Genomic DNA, 18011 nt, shown 5'->3' on the forward strand with positions numbered 1-18011 from the left:
GGAAAATAGATATTTAATCACACACACCATACTGTTTTCCAAGATGAAAGACATATGTATCCAATAATACTGTATTATGTACAGTATTGTTGAATAAATCGACACAAATAAGGCATTTAAGGGAAAATACACACAAACTGTAATTTTTGGTGCACAATTAAAGGATTTCTAATGAGTAGAAGTTATTTTCTGTAAATGTTATAGAGTCATGTATGAAGAAAGGCATACAAACACAGACAAACTGAAAATGTACAGAATGTAACAAGAAACACCATTTTGTATTTGGAAAAGGTCCTTTTGGCAACCCTATCCACCCAACAACAAAACTCGGACCTCAACCTAAAAAGACTTGAGATAAGCTTCAGGTGGGTCATGTGCCCTCTTCAGATTTTTGTCTGACTCAATAGCCCAATGGCAAGATAACAGATAATATGTATTTCATCTGAACCAATTCAGAGACACTAGGCATACTGTAAGTGGACTGGGAGGTCAAGAACTATAAGTACATCATCTGTACATGTTCAAACCCTCAATATAGATTTCAATATTTTCAGTACAAACATTTGGCTTTGTATTTGATCACAACTACAAGAAGAGTAGAGATGAAGAAAAGTTTGCATTCAGGGACTTCAGTAAGAGACTTCTGACCTTCATCGTCCTGTACACATAGAAAGACATGAACATTGTATGTACAAATGTGTACTCTAAGAAACCTGAGGGCTGTCAACCACCATTTTCTCAAACCAACCCTAACACCGCAAGTGTCTCTACGTGAGAGCTTCATAATAAACATCAGTTTATAGATGCCAGAGGAGGAATATCAAACACAGTCTTTATCCAAAGGCAGTGGTGTTCATGTTCCTCTCCAAAGGATGAAAGTTAATTCATCACCAAGTTATACCATGCTCCCCATGGGAATACTTTTGAACTGTGTCATTTGTCAGCAGCCCGCAGCAGTGGTTGTAGTATGCACATGTAGTCATGTCTTTTATCCAGGATTTCCAGGCTTGTTGAGTAAATGCGAAGGTTTTTGTTAGGTGTAACTCATCTGAAACAAAGGTCCAATGGCAAATGTGTTGTCAGAGTGTGTCTACAGTAAAAAGGTAATTCTGTAGTGCAGTCCTTAATCCTTCATTACATTTTCATTTCTTTAAATGAATTCAGATACTTCAGAAAAAAATGTATGTGCAAAGGAGAGCAGATGACATACAGCATGGTGCTAATGATGCGGTACAATTATGACGAGGCCAACCTGTTAAGTAACTCTGCTCTGCTGCCAGGTCTTAATATATCGATGTGTATGGCTGGGTGTTCTGAGGGAAAAAAAGGGGTTTCATGAAATGTTACCGTTCAATCAATTCCCAGAATCATCAAATGCTTTGTAAAACAACGTTGTTTTTATACTTCATTCTACTTTTACCATGGTACCTAGTCTCACATCAGATGGTCAGCTGAGGTTATCTTACCCTGGTGGTTTTGATCTTGTTGCCAGCGTAGCACATCCAGCCAGAGTTGTCAGGGAGCGTCTTGCACTCTTCTCCCTCCAGGCACGGCTCCATCTCACACCACCACTTCCCAATTACTATGGATGCTACAGGCACAGAAAACATAGGAGAGATACAATGACCTGGGTGTATCTTACCCAGCAGGAGGTATAATCAGACAGCTGCACCGTAGGGCTTGGAGATGAACTCCTACATCACATGGAAACAATACTTGCTTAATAAATAGAGAGATTTTGAAGCTATCTATCTTTTTTCCTTGAACACTGTTTGCTCCAATTAATACATTTATTTTAAAAATATTTTGTCCTCTTGACTGTCAAATAATTTTAGGATCCTTTTTCCATGTTATTGATCCCTTTGTTTACGTTGATTGAAATGAAAGGGTTTTCTGTTTCCTAGTTCAGAGCAGTGAACCAGCATCTTCTCAGATGGTTGTGTAAGTGTGCTGAGGAGGAGCTGTGACATGACTTTAATGCAGGCAATTTTTCTGCCATCAGAAAAGGTAAATGGCCTTTAATACAGGGTATGTACAGGGTAAATGGGTAGCACATTTCAGACAACTGTCAGAAGAAAATACCCTGTCTGAGACCTCCAATTCTTTCACTCTGCTCAGTAATTGTGGCAATATTTCTAAATGGATGGAGATGAAATGCATTTACAGGCAGATGGGAGGTTTTTGTAAACGACAAACGCCGGTGATTGTAACAAGATCATACAATACCTAATACCAGCAAGCAGCACAGGTCCAACATGGCCTCTAATAAAACATGCAGAAATATTTTGGCTGTCTATAGGGTGCACTGTGCACACCAAGGGTTACCCTACATATGCTTAGACTATCAACCATTGCACATCTCTGGATGTGACAGGGCATTAATAATATGCTTATCTGGGACAAAGCAAGGCTGGGGTGACTTTGCACCGGCTGGGTTAAAACTGAACTGTAACGATATCTGTACTTTCCAGGTTGACGGCCTGAACAGTATGTCTTAGTATCCCTGGAATCTAGTGTATACTGAATCTTAAGTTGAACCTTCTGTGAGATTGAAAGAATGTGCCTTTGAAGTTTCAGCAAACTTACCATCCACACAGGAGGGCCTGTTCCGGGTGGTCCCTGCCACCTTCCCTGGTAGACAGGAGCACTTGACTGTCTGGGAGCGCTCCTCTATGCGGTTCTTGTTACAGCATCGGTGAGCAGCAATCACCTCACATGTGCCTCCTTCTAATGACATAAAAGTTAGGAACAACACACTGAGAACTGAAATCTGGTAATAAACATCATTAATCCTGTTCTTTGTGTCTTGTTGGATTAAGGGTTGAGTTTCTCTTTTTTCAATAAATTCAATGTTCCTTGACCGGTCTTTCTCATCTAGACCTACAGTATGTGTCTTTGCTTGCACACAGTATCCACATAGATGGATTCTCTTCACGTGAGTAATGCCAAGTTTATTTCACACGACAGCTATAAAAATGTCAAGCAGGTTTACCATAAATGAGAGCAATGGATGTTGTGCTTTGAGTAAATGATCCCCCCGAGAACCATGTTGTGTGAAGGCATGATGAAGATGCCAAAGAGAGGGAGTGTACGGTAGATAAAGACAGATCTGTTAGTAGGTGAAGAGGCCTGCCGGGGCCCTTGCCTGAATATGAACACTGGCCCTTCATGTAGTGTAATTATCACAAGCCTGGCTGCCTCTGCCTGAAGGACCAGAGAGCCCGTCAGGTCCTCCTCCACAGCTCTCATCCGAGTCCTTGACATCCAGTATCACACAGCTCCACACCCATTCACAGGACACAAGTACAGTTTAGTCAGTAAATTAAGGGAACTGCTATATGTACTGCCAAATTAGTCTTTTAATTTGTGATTTGTGTTTATTTTTTTATCATTGATTCACAAACAATGTGTTAAAATGTAAATTATGTTTACCTACTCTACTGATTACAGACTTAACCACTATAAAATTATAACATTTTAACATCCAAACAGTAGAAATGTGGGCAGTTCTAAATGTTTGCCATTTCTAGTTCTGAGTCTGAGCCAATATCAGTATTTGAGGGGCATAAGTTCAGGTATGAGGAGTATGAGTCACATGAGATAATTTGAGCTATCACGTTAGCACCTGCTAAGATTAGCCAACATAACCTCTCTTGACCCCCGGATGAAAGGAGGACTCACCTCCACCCTCCCTCATCCTCACTCCTTCAACTCACTTTTCTGTACCAACTCTTCATTAGCGGTAGAGGTCAGAAGCAATATTTGTAACCAAGCGGCAGATAAACACTAAGCTTTCATGCATCTGACATTAGGTGCTGGGATTTATGATAAAGGCAGCTGGATAATTTATTTATTTATTTTTTTACAGAGCCTCATAATGTCAAAGTCATACTGTATGATACATATGCTCCACTTCTACTTTTCAAGGTGTTGTGGAGCCTTGGTCAACAGAGAATTGACTGCAAATAATAGCAACAAAGCCAAATCTGAGTTGGAGAATGCCTGGGGAAGGGGGTAATGGGTGGAAATAATTGTCATAGAGTGATTAAACACAGCCGTGATTGCTAAGGTTTAATAGAGGGAGTGGAAATAACTGAAATACCTTTTTTTCCTCACTTGGGTTCTCTGCAACAAAGTGGAGTTACTTGGGGTTATCCAGGCTCCAGGGTATGTGTTTCTCAAAACATCAACAGCCTTTGGTTGGTGCTGATGATGGATGTATCCTGATCTTGTATCAGAGAGAGTGCTGTCTGCTGCCTGATGTTGGGGCTGCCACAACAGGGCATGTTTGCCCAATGTTAATCATGATGTACCAGTTGATGCAGTAGGGCATTCGTTAGAAAACAACAGCCCACAGGGGTTTGCTCTCTTTAATGCATCTTCTTAATTGCATAAGACAGACCCAGATTTCTCCTTTGATCTATTAAAAACACACTACTCAACAGAATTAACTCTCACTGCTTGCTGAGAGCAAACAGGAGAACTGTATCGAGAAACTATATTTGGAAATCATCACCTCAGTATAATTTATTAAAATCAAATAAAAATGCTAATAAGTTTGGTGTTTCCAGCTGGCAGGTGTGATGGGTGCCTTTAGACAAAGTAATGCAACACTGATGAGTGCCTTTTAAGCTCAGCCATGGCTTCAGTTTGTGACTGCAAAACACTACATGCTCCAACAGCCAGTCTCTGCGTCATGAATATTTCAGAGGAAGACGGAGAATAACATGAGTGGAGATGAATACTCTCATCAGGTGGATGATGGAGCCATGCAAGGATATAATTGTTTTATCTATTTCAGTTCCTGCTCTATTGTGAACAGTCATCAACCCACACACATGGCATATGTGTTTGTGTGTGTGTGTGTGTGTGTGTGGGGGGGATGTGATAGCAGGTGAGCAGGTGTGTGCTTTTGTGTGTGTTTATGTACTTGCTTTTGACACAGGTTGAGACAGGTGTTAAAATAACAAAAGAAGAATAGCTGTTCTAGCTACCAATTTGTGACATTTTAATTAAAAGTGTATATACTTTAGTAAATTACGTTTTCTGGTCTCTGGGATGTAAAGGCATATCTCACTAGGGGGTATAATAGTCAGTTCCTCCTCTCTCGGTTCACAGACCCACCTGGTGCCATTTTGAATGACAGAAACAGGGATCCCAGTGAGATAGCCATCCCAGGGGGTCAAGGGGGACACAGAGCAGAGGGGTCTCCTGCTGGAAGCTGGAGATGTTCTGTTTCTGTGGTCATGCTTGGTGCTCACCTCCTGCCTTTAGCTCTGTGGACCACTAGGCCTGTCAGGATGGGACTGTCCAAACATGACCTGCACAACACAAGTCACTCCTTTTTTTGTTTTCTGTTTTTAATTGGAGAGGCACTGACCTTTTTTGGATGTGAACATGTAGAAGTGAACATGACCTGGTTCACAGGTTTGACTGTGATATTTTCAAGGAAAGGCACTGGAAGCCATAGTACAGCTCTGGAATTAGAAATGTGAGTTCTGATCAAGTAAAAAAAGCCCTTATGTTAGACTACCTCTCCGAATATACCGAATATACCAACTCAGAACCAAGATTTTTTTTTTTTACATTAGCAGTTCACAACAGCTATATCATTTCATGATATAGAAGCAATATTTAAGGTGTGCCTCAGTCATCTTCTCAGGAGACATAGAAATATAGCCCTATCCAAATATATCCCTTTATTTCAAGGGACAGGAAATAACTGGAATTTTTGTGTAGGTGAAAATCTGGTCTGAAAATGCATTGAAGCACCTAATTTGTGCAAGTCGTAAATCCTGGTGCGAGTCAACCACCTGCTAACTGGGGAACGCAAATGGGTGCTTTCTGTTCCAAACAAATAGCCCCCATAAAACATACCTGTGAGACTCCCAGAAGGTGTATGAAAATGAATTTGGAGCACTGATACAGGGAAATGACACAGACACCGAACATTGCCTTTCAAAAATGACGTGGATCTGAAGTTATGTCTGCTTAATTACTGTGAAAGGAGCCCAAAAGGGACCAATAAGCACTTGTTCACAGATGATAAAACAACTATGGCACAGAGGAAGATGGTCTGTACATCTCAATAGAAACATCACACTGCTAAAAGTATGCCATGACTTACTGTCTACAGTAATGAGCCCAGAGTCTGATCCTGTCTCAGAAGGATTCTGATAGCAGGTATTATTTTTATTTCAATGGGCACACTAGTCTAATACCATCTGGGCAGTGCACGTGTGTGTGTTTCTGTAAATGTGTAGGTGCGTGTGTATTTTTTTGTGTGAAATCTAAAAGCATTCATGCATGCCGTTAGTATTGAAAATCTTTTTGCAGACCTTTATTGCATTGAATTTCATGCAGGGGTTTTCTGCTTATCAAGAAATAATTTGAAATGTTAACATATTCCCTTCCCAATGCAAAATGTTTAATAACACATATTCCTGAATGTTACCTCCTATAGCTTGATTGTAAAGCAATATATTGATTCTCTTCGAGCTCTCAGGAAAAAGTGCATATGGCTGAAAGCTTGGGGGACTCAATTTACCAGGTAACCTGACTTGCTCCCGGGGTTCTGTGGATGCACGCATACATCTTCTGATTGACAGCCTGTGACACCATCTTCTGTATAGTCCCCCTGACAAACATTCACAACACAGACTACACTCTCCATCTCTCTCTCTCTTTGTCTCTTCCTCCCTCTCTCTTTCTCTTGCCTTTACTCTCTCTCATTGTCTGTCACGTACACACATATTCATAGAAAAATATTGAATGCAGCTAAGATACAGTCTGTCTTCACAAACATGGCTCCACCACAGCTGTAGTTGTCAAAATCAGACCAATGTCTTGCCAGTAACAACCTTGGGTTACAACGTCTAACTCCAGTTGAACAGCAAGGCACTTGATCTCCAAGAGTTCTGGAAAATTACATCCCGTATTGGCCAACATCAAGCCTGTCACTTTCAAATGGGAGATACATTCAAGGTGACCCATTATAGGCTGCTCTCCCTGGCCTTTCTCTATGTGGGCATGTGTGCCAGCAGGCTACAGCAGCCCTGTCACTGATGGGACAACCAGATTAGAGAATGTCAAATTAAACTAGATGGAAGAGAGTGAGAGGCAGTGAGAGGAGAGGTGTCTGTGTGGTGTCAAATCCACAGCTTTTTTTTTCTCTGAAAGCATGTAAAGTGCCTGAAGGGGCTGTTGTTATTCTCGTCTGAAATGCTTTGGGAAAAGGCAGAGACTTTAATACAAAATATGATAAAATGTGCACTGCTCATGACTATTTTGTTTTTGGATTGAATTGAATTTGTGAAAAATTCAAAGATATGTTTTCAAATCAAAATTTAGTGTACTACTATTTGGAAGATCACAATAAATCAATAGGGAATATCAGTGGGAATCACTAAATATACAAGTTGGTGTATTTAAAGTAGCTAGTGAACAGTGACAGAACAAGAAGTGTACCCTGTGTCTTTCATTAATCAGTTGGGATTTGTCTACCAATCCTTTTATGTCCCCCATTGAATTACATGACCTGCAACAGCAACTGTCACTTCAAGAGAGTTTTAAATCTCTTCTTTGTGCACGTTTGGCTGTGTATCTGTGTTCACCTTTCCTCTCAAAGAGGAGGATGATTTCCCCCTCCTTTAGATTGAATTTAGCCATGTCTTTTTCGCAGCATGCACAATTTACACTTGGCTGAGAAAGAATATCAATTGCTCCTCTGAAAAGTATGGTCCATGACAAATAAAAGCAGGGAAATTCATGAAATATGGCTGCCAGACAGTGCTGTCACTGTAACACAGCGGGGCCTTAAGATTGGCCCTGCCCAGTGGGCCACTGAAGATGGGTGATGCTTTATTGAAATGCAAAATAACTACTGAAAAAACTGAGCTGCTGTTGTTTTAAGATGCATGAAAACTGCATGGTAGAGAGGAACCAGAGAGAGAGAGAGAGAGAGAGAGAGAGAGAGAGAGAGAGAGAGAGAGAGAGAGAGAGAGAGAGAGAGAGAGAGAGAGAGAGAGAGAGAGAGAGAGAGAGAGAGAGAGAGAGAGAGAGAGAGAGAGAGAGAACAGCGAGGAACAGCGAGAAAAAGGAATAGAAAGGAATGGGTTTTTTCACATTTGCATGTGAGCCTCAAAGCCTGTCGTTTCAGCTGTCACATGCAGCAGAGTCCCAGGCTGCTGTTGGACTGGTGCTGATCAAGCCCATGAAATCATATTCTGAAACAGGAGTAGGACCCTTTTGCAAGCAATGTCTGTAGTGATTTTGTTATTTGGTGTGGATATGTATTGTGTGTTGCATGACAGGAAAAAACACAGAAATGGCAAACATTTCTAAAAGAAACATACAAAGTGTTTAAATTGAACAAAGGCACAAGAGCATCCTGGTCATCGACAAAGTGAGATAGAAATGTCCAAAATGAGTTTCGTTCTGTGCATATGCTGTCATAGTTAAATGTCAAACTCTGCCTGTCTGTCTATCTAGACCTTTCTCTCACTGATAAGTGTCCAAGACTGGTATTTCATATTTGTCGATAGCCTGCCTAGATAAAAAAAGGCTACATTCAATGAGAAGAAAGGGTAAGGGTAGGCTGAAGTCAAAGTCAGAGAAGAGCTGCTCTGCCCACTGACTGTAACCCAAACCCTGTGTGTTTCAGGGCTGGGTTGTACAATGCAGGCAGGATGCTAATGTGCCTAAAACATGTGCAACGTGTAATTTTCTTTAGCACAATGCTGAAATGACCCCTCATGCAATATGACAAGTACTCTCATGGGTAAGAGCAATAATTATGTAAGATTCAGCTAGCAACAATGCTTGTAATTGGAGTTGAAGGAAATTTATCACTAATTCAATATGCTACAAGTGGTGCCAGAGAGGCTCTCATAATCAAACTTTTCACTCATCTTATTGTGGGCTAGATTTGATAATATGTGCTTCTTGGTTTTATACCACTGGAACTAAGACTTGCTTTTAGAATGGGTTTGATAAAAGAGCAGCATCAGTCATTTTTTAAGTCTCGTATCAGGCATTCATCTAGCACTGCTTCTGAAGCAAGAACAAAAAACCATTCTCTCTATCGTTAAGGTTGCTTTTGCCACACCATCAATCTTCCAGTGATAGGTAGTGTATATTGTCAATGCAACAGAGAAGCCACAGAGTTTACAAAACCTGTCTGCAAGCATGCTACCAAACTTCTGAACCTGCTGCAATTGGATTTGGTGTTTAAGTATGCCAGAAGACTGATGACACACCAAGGAGATATAACAGGCATAAAAAGTTAATCTGCAATTGAGACTGATACACAGTATTAATTACCATGCTAGGATGTCCTACCTCCCTCCCCCTTTGGAACCAATTAGCAGCTTGAGATGTTCTTTTTCCCTGCAATGAGGTCTCAGTAATGAAAATGAATTTCATATTCCTGCAAAGCATTTGAAACTATTGATGCAGAGAAACAGACATTTTAATAGTGTTGTAATGGGACATTACACAACAGGGTAGGCATCCACAAGATGGAAATTAGGAAAGAAGTTGAAAAGTCCAAGAAAATCCCAAATATTCCAAAGTATATGTTTGGCAGTAGCAGCCAGTGCTCAGCATCATATCCAATTGTGTAGATTTTTTTTCAGGATGCCTACGGGTCCTGACCTTGTCTCTCTGTGAAATACAACTCACAAGACTAAATGTTTCATTCTAATTACAGCTGACGGGGCCATCATGATAAGTTAATGTAACCCACAAACTCGATCAAGGACTTATTTTATGTCTCAGACATCAAAATGTTGTCAAAGTATGTAAAAGATGCTGTGGCTGATATGCTAATTTCGTGGAGCTTTATTTAGGAGTATATTTACCAGCCTATTTCCTATTTCACTCTTGTCACCCCATTATGTCAGCACTTCAAACGATTGCTACTTATTGTTTCTAACGCCAAATGAGAAATGTAAATATTTTGTTGACGTTGTGGTCTGGGTGGTTTATGTCTTCATGCTATATGTCAGGCAGGTAGGACAAGTAACTGGGTGGAACTAAGTAAGTACATTATATTATCTATATGACCACATATGAATGTTATACTGGATGTCGTGTAACAGTACACGTTTGTGAAAAACAATGGTTTGGCTACCAAGCTGATACTAAACCAACATTTAAAATAGAACCTTCCAACAGTACAAGATCCTTAACTGCTGAGAAGAATGTGCTCCGGTGAACTCAAAAAGTATGTGCAAACTGTCATGAACATAATCAGACAAACTGCAACAGTCTGTCTACGTAATAACAGACAAGATCATTTTACCTAGGATGAAGGATACAACATAAACAATTCCATTGGACTTCTGGACAGTGAATACAATGATCATCAGCACATTTGAGCTCAGGCATTGTGCAAAGTCAGGAGCTTTGCCTTGCTATCCTCTTCCATCTTTAAACATATGGACAAATATGAGTCCATATTAACAAAAACATGTGGATGAGGAGAATCCATTCTCTGAGCTGTTTGACAGCTGATGATGGATCACATGGCTGCGTTGCTGGTGACTGGGTCCTTGTCCTCTATGTTGAACCCTTAAAGAAGCTCTCAATTTGACCACCATGGCCAGTAGGAGCGATGCACTGTGGATATTAATGCATGAACATTCTGACTGGGGAGGGAAACAGCTGGCACAGCCAGGGAGGAGAGATGCTGGGTAATTAATTAAGCTGTGGGCCACAGAAATCCATTTTCCACATAAGCGTTGTGACCACAAAACCATAGCCCCTCCACAGGGCTGGTTGTAGATCTTCAATTAAACATGCTGTTTAAACAAATATACGCAAGCTCACACTAGTCTACTGCAATGAATAATTCATCAAAAACTGAAAGCTGTGTGTACCACCAAGTATTTTTGTTACACTGAATGTTATATTGAGGATTACTTGACTGAATATGTTCTGTCTCAAGCCAAGTGACAGAATACTTTAGAGTACAAGTAGGAAATTACAGACAGCATCTTCAAACGGGTGCATCATTAATCTATGAGTGTTATTCCTTAACTGAACAATAGCACAAGACGGGACACCATCTGTAGGGAAGGAGATATGGAATGTTTTACAAAGTGACCAGCAGTCAGGACACCCCGCTAGCTGGTGAAACAGTAAGCTGGTCCTCTGGGGTCACTGTGGCATGTACAGTATAGGAATATTCAAACAAAGTGAACCTGGCAGGCTCCAGATGTGCCGGGGCCTTGGGCCCCAGCTGGATGCCACTTCCCATTGGCACTAGCGTAGCACCAATGAGACTGGTGGGAGCCAGGCAGAGATGGAGTCTGAGGAAGGGAGGAAAAGATGGAGAGAGGGATGGAGGAATGAAGGAGGGGGAAATGTAAGTCAAAATAATGTGCCTCCAGGATGCATTATATAAGGCTATTAAACTGTCAGGATTGTGCATGGAGGGATACAACCTTTGTTTGTGACAGCTGAAAATCCATTTTTCATGTTATTTTGTACCGTAGCGGTTGGTATACGGAGGCTTTGTCAGAGAGCATAGGGTTCTCCTTCTCTGTCTTTCAGTCCCTTTTCTAAAAAGAGACACTCATATACAATTCAGACTGAAATAGGATACCTATGATAATGGCCCCTTTCATTCTGAAGAATCCCGTACAATTTACAAGGGATAGACAAACAGTGATTACACAAAGTATTAACTGTTTATGTGTTGCTGTAGCTTTGATATCATATCACTGTCTATGAATTAGACCTTGCTGAAAAGAAATACTGACAATACTAAGACTGAATGTCTTGTTTACAGTGTAGATAATTCCAAGTCCTGAGGGGGCTAAGATGACAGGTGACAGGCAGATGTTCTTAATAATGATGCCAAAAGCAGAAAAGGACATCATTCTAGCATCTTTGATCGTTGGTCCTCAATTAATTCTGCTATAGGACAACAGATACTAATAGACGATGATAGTGATGATATATAAACTGACAAATGTGAAAATCAGAATCTCAGGTTGTAATGATGTCCTGGTTAGAGTTGGTTCAGATAAAGCATAGAGAGTGTCCCTTGCTCTGTAGCACAACACACCCTTCCAGTGTAGTGGATTATTCAGGTATTCACTACAAATTTCTGATGTTTACATCGTTTTAGAAAATCTAAAACTATTACAGGTGCATGCTGTAAGTTAGGAGAAAGTGGAAGAAGTGAGCACGGGTGTCAAATGTAAAACCATCAAGGCTCTTCCCTTCACAAGAAACAAAATGTGTATTCAAAACATGGATATTTCTCCTCCTCTAAAACAGACACTCTCACCAGAGCTTCAAATACATTGATTTAAGATGGCTTTTTATCCTGACTGCTTTTAAGTTCGTTTTTTGTTTTTAATTTGAAGGTGGCTACAAAAGCTTTGACAAAATATGAGTCTTGTATTAAATACATAAAGTCTTTTGAGGTATGCTGTGGACATGGCTGAGGTTGAATTCAAGCCCATGACCCTAAAACAACAACATCTCGGCCCATTCCGTTACGCATGCATGACAAACACAATCTGTCCCCTTTTGTGCGCTGTTCACGCTCCTTGCACCGCATAAATACGCCACCTTATGAATCATCCGACCCATAGCACAGAGAGTTGTGTCTCTTTCTGAGGTTAGAGAACAGCCCACAGCACAGAGACAGCGCAGAAAAGCAATCTGTAAGTAGGGCTGCAGGGTAGAGGACAGAGACAGACAGACGAATACCCGGACATCCATTATAATCTATTCAGGAACTCTTCCTGCCATGGTGGGGTTGTCAGCCTGCCATGGTGGGGTTGTCAGCTCGGGGACAAACTTTCACGCACGTAAAGCAGAAAACTGTTGGGGAAAACATCAGCTGGTAACCCGAAAAAAGCAGGATGCCTCTCTGTCCTGACCATGCAGGTGGCTGGAGTGTCAGTTATTGAGTTGTAGTATTTTATATATCATATAGACATATCCTGGAACACATTTACAACAAATGGTTTGCAGGCAGGACCTTTTTCCAATTAAGGATATGTCTGGTCAAAAGCTTGGTCATGAAATTTAAAAAAAATCTTTTGATTTGGGATTATAGTAGATCAACATTTTGCACTATAGTTAGACTTACTCTAAACATTGTTCACCTATACATTGTTATAAAACTGTTACTATTGGCAAGGAAACTGATCTCTAGCCCCTTGTGATCTCAATTTTCTTCGGTAATACCAACTTGTGATCTTATGGCATGTCACTGGCTTCAGTGATTGGCCCAATGGTCTACAACCGATGGCCTTCCTGCCACCAATTCATGACCCGTCAACCCCAATACTGCTACCAATCCAACAGCTTCACAACACAACACACAGAACAAATGTCCACCTGTCACAGTCTATCCAGGCATCCATCCTGTTCCCATCTCATAAAACTGGCATCTCCTTTATCCTAGAATGAGGACAATCCAAACTATGGTGTTTAGGGAATGACCGTATATTTTCACTGAACTGCAGAAGAAAGCCAGAGAAGAAAACAAATAGTGTATTATTTAAGTATTGTGTCATTTATTTGAGATTAATTGAGATATTTTACAATAAATGTGTGTTTGTTGAGTGTATCGTCTAATGTTTATGCCTAAATCCCCAATGATTAATTATTTCGGTAAAGAAGGCAATTTGATCTGTAATATCACAAAGCTCCCAACCCAGCAATAAGTGTGGACGTCTTAAAGGAATTTCATTGCTTCATTACTTGGAAGGACCATTCAACCTTGTTGATTATGCTATGTTTATTCATTACAAGTAATGCCACTAAAAAGACCGCACAAAATTGTTTTTTTCCATTCACATGCATTTAAAAAGTCATGTGAATTTTCTCCAAAACTCTTATTGCCATTTCACACTAAAGAAGTTTAGACAAAGAAAATGACAGAAACCTGTTTACTGCAGCCCCATTAGGCACCATACTGTGAATTTTATAGATTTATTTCCTGTTTGTATTTGACAGCACATTTGAAGCTTGTCTAAGAATTTCAGCAATAAAACAAACAGGAACAGGAACTGCAATGACATTTATAGTAGATCTACAACCAGCAGCTGACAGACTTGAGTTTCTGCAGGTACTGCAAATGTGATTCAGAGGCAGGCACAGCTTCCTGTAAATCCTCAACAGTATCCACCCAAACCTTTCTGCTTGTATCCTTACCTGCTCTTACATCTTATGGACACACTTATTCACAATACTGGAGTAGTAACCCAAAGTTGTGGATCTTTACTATTTTCATTTCTTAGTGATTTCACAGAGGAATTATAAAACCCAATTGAAAAATAAAATAAAAATGGGAATAAGCTCATACATCAGAGTGTACATTGAACAACAGCCCTGCATTAGACAGTGCTGTGTCTATCCAAAGCCTTGATTGAATAGTCAATCTCACTTGCTAAGAGCTTCTTTGTTCAACCCAACACTGGGATGTGCTCGCTAGCTAATGGGTAAGAGCTCATTAGCCAGTCAACCATTAGCATGTAGTGATCTCATCAAAGCATGATGCGCCCAAAACCAACCACACCCACCACTTCAAGAAAAGATCTGGGCTCATTTTCCTACAAGTTCATGACTCATCCATGACTATCTATCATGGTTATATAAAACACAAAACCTTCCAAAACAAAGAGAAAAAACTTGAAATGCATTTAATGTCCTCAAGCTACCACAGATTGAGTGAAAAAGGATTTACCATACATAGGCAAGATTCTAGTTACCCTCCTACCGGAAAAAACAAACAAACCTCCCTTTGCAGTCCAGAGCAGAGACACACACAGAGGTGTGGAGGGACTCACCTATCATGTGGATGGAGACGCGTCCGGGCCGTGTCACATGGTGCTGCTGGATGGTGTCATAGAAGGTGGCCTGGCACAGCTGAATGGCCGTCACACTGACCCAGAGACTCAGGCAGAGCAGCCAGGACATGACAGGGCACATCTGCTGTGGACCAGAGAGGGCACAGTCCCACTCAGTGTGGTCTCAACCTTCAACAACATGGACTCAACCTGTGACCACAGACTCTCCCTTTGTCTATGTTTTGTTTTGCTCTCTCTCTCTCTCTCTGTCGCTTTCTCTCTCTTTCATCTCTCTCTATCACAAACAAACATAAACATTTGGTATGAAGTGTTTCTTTTCTAAACATTTCTGGTTTTGTCACGTCCAATAAAAGTCTTTCATCTAGGAAAACTGAACTTACTGACTCCATGTCATCTGAATCTATCAGGCTATAGGATTGTATAATTATCAACTGTTCACTGCTCATGTTGTTCTTTCAGCCCTGTCTTGTCCCCGAGCCACAACACAGTAAATGTGGAGTGATCCCTGGGGACGTTTTCCATGCAGCAGAGATTTCCCCTGACAGGCTGACTCCCATCAACTCCTGAGCCCTGCTCTTGCCTTAAAACCAAAATTAGAAATACAAAAAGATAAGATTTGTCTCCTGCTCTCAGGCAGCTGCCTGCCGTGCCTTTCTGCCTGTGCCTGACTGCATCTTTCGCTATCAGGAATGGGGTGCTGGGACAGTGACAGAGCAGTCATGGAAATCAAAAGCCTTGTAATGTCTCACCAAGCTGTATAGATAAGAAAATAGCTTCAGCATTAACATGGAAAAATCTTTGGCAAGAAAGACACGGGTCAGTTAATAAAAGATCTATACGATTACATAAATAAGATTGACACACCAATGCTATTATTGACAATTAGAATTGAACAAGAACAATCTTATTTATGAATCAAAGTATTTTGGTTTTGGACGTGAAACATCACCATGCCAAATCTTGGCAAATTGGGAATGTGTGCAATAAATGTGAAGTACACAATAACACAGAACAGTTTATCAAATGAATAGGCATCTAATCATTACTTTCTCTTCATAGTATAAATTCACATTTAGCAATACACACTAATTTCATCTTTATTCTATAAAACATTAAACCTGATGATATCTGAATGTCTGTCTATGAAGAACAACCCTTCCTGGATGAGTTATTTCTCAGAAAGAGTGCCTTACCTGAACAATCCAGGCAGGAGTATAGGTGTGTCTTAACACATGTTACATCCATCCATGCTGTGGCTCATGTGGATCTCACCCAACTCCTTTGATGGTTTTGAGGAGTGAACTCCTTTCACACTCCCTTCGTCGACTTCACTTTGACGAAAACACAGCAGCAGGCTCACTGAAACTGACACTCAAGCCAGACTCTGGAAACAGACTTAGAGCACTGTCATTTCCACCTTTGAAAATATCACTGTTGTCCCTCGAGGGCACCCTGCCACTGACACAGAATAGATTTGCCTCCTCGCATTTACAGGCACATGCAGAGTGGTCCTTAATTAACTGTAGTGGAATCTCTCCTCTTTCTCCGTCTGCAGCCCTCCATTGAGAAGCAGCCTCTGAGCACTGCACGCTCTGCCTCTGTCCCCCTCAGCAAGCACCAAGTAATGAATGTCCCTTTTCCAGTCTAGCTTACTGTTCACACTGTACCACGTCTTAAAGCTAGACTACCTATAGTACAACACAGTGACCACATGGTGAGAAACCATTCCATCTGATTATCAACCTCTCAATACTGCCGATTAACCCATCTGGTGAAAACATTTACAGTATGAGTGTCTCTGTTTATTTTTAGGAGCATCATGAATATTCGACTATACTCCTTCCCCCACACAGATAAAGATAAGATCATGAAGCTGATGCCATGGATCGTAGTAATCATTGTATTCATGGTTTAAAGTGTTCATCATCAACTGTAGAAAGTGTAGATTAACTGAATGCAGCTCATTTCTACATTATAATTGGCTAGCCTTTTTGCACAGTTTGCACAGCAAATTCCTTGTCTGTGCAAACTTTCATGGCGAATAAATCCCTTTCTGATTTCGGATTCTGAAACAAAGTTTTGCGTGTTTTTCTTTCCCATATTTTTTCTAAACTGAAAAGCTTGTACAACGCCATATAAATACTAAATTTCACCAAATTTTACAACAACATCCCCATGCTTTTGGAAATACAGTACGTGTCTACATCAAGTTGGGCAAAAAAGCAGAAACGAGCTGGAACACTTTTCTGGTCAAGAGTCGTTAAACTTCAGGTCATTCATGAACAGCTAAAGGGGATATTCAAATACAGTTGTGGAGTTCATCAGTCAGCGATGGAGTTTTAATGGCCACCTAAGGAAATAAGAGGGAGGTAGATGTCATTAAATCAGCCCTGATCAGTATGTCTGAGAAGCTGGCCATCCATCCTCATCCCACATTATGACTGAGAGCCAGCTCCACTTCACCATTGTGATGGGCTTTATCTCCAGCATACAGAACACGCCTGAGGCCTGGAACTCATCCTGCTATGACAGCCGTGCACAAACTCTCCTGTTTATTTTAGGTTGCTTGATTGGGAAGGTGGGGCACAATCCCATGGCAGACTGTGGGGAGGAAAACATGAAGTGAGAATAAGGTAAGACACTAGTAGTCTCATGAGGCACAATGTATCATTCCATCAATATCTGTGGTCTGAGACTAATTCATGACCAATTATGTGTGTGACCAGCAAGACATAGAGGATGCCAGAATGGTCTTATGGGGTTTTTAAAACACTTGAGAATCAGACAAATGTCTCAACCATTAAATACTGAGAGACTGCTTTTTATAGATTTTGGTTTTTGTTACACAAACACACCATATCCTTTAATTTGTCCACACTTTAAGCGTCTGTTAGCTATCTGTTAATTGTCTGTCAGGTTAACCTCTATTATGTTTGGTAAAAATAAATCGTTATAAAATATATATTTTGTAACTTGTCACTAAGGCACATTCCTCAGTGCACATTCATAAAAATCACCTTGTTGAAGGTTAAATGTGGAGTAACACCTTTTATGTTGATGTGGTCCCTTGTTTTGGTTGTTTCTCTGCTACATTATATGGGCTTCCTCACCCCAAACCATCTTAAAACATGTACATCACTTTGATTCCCTTACCTGCTGGCTAACAAGTACTGT

The 18011-nt window shown here is 40.6% G+C and overlaps 1 protein-coding gene across 2 annotated transcripts; it reads right to left on the reverse strand.

Annotated features, from left to right (window-relative positions):
* Positions 1 to 6: 6 nt before the first annotated feature.
* Positions 7 to 16431, reverse strand: LOC124480793 (chemokine-like protein TAFA-1). 2 transcript variants are annotated; one of them, XM_047040393.1, is made up of 6 exons: positions 16031 to 16431; positions 14817 to 14958; positions 2587 to 2727; positions 1467 to 1591; positions 1253 to 1313; positions 7 to 1048 (listed from the first exon to the last, which is right to left on the reverse strand). In XM_047040393.1, the coding sequence occupies exons 2-5, from the start codon at positions 14956 to 14958 to the stop codon at positions 1284 to 1286; spliced, it is 438 nt and encodes a 145-aa protein (XP_046896349.1). In that variant the 5' UTR covers positions 16031 to 16431; the 3' UTR covers positions 7 to 1048; positions 1253 to 1283. The 2 variants fall into 2 exon arrangements, with proteins under 2 accessions (XP_046896349.1, XP_046896350.1); XM_047040394.1 differs by having other exon boundaries at positions 14817 to 14961.
* Between the last annotated feature and the right edge of the window lie 1580 nt (positions 16432 to 18011).

This window comes from Hypomesus transpacificus, chromosome 18 (genome assembly GCF_021917145.1).
Source record: "Hypomesus transpacificus isolate Combined female chromosome 18, fHypTra1, whole genome shotgun sequence".
Taxonomy (NCBI): Eukaryota; Metazoa; Chordata; class Actinopteri; order Osmeriformes; family Osmeridae; genus Hypomesus; species Hypomesus transpacificus.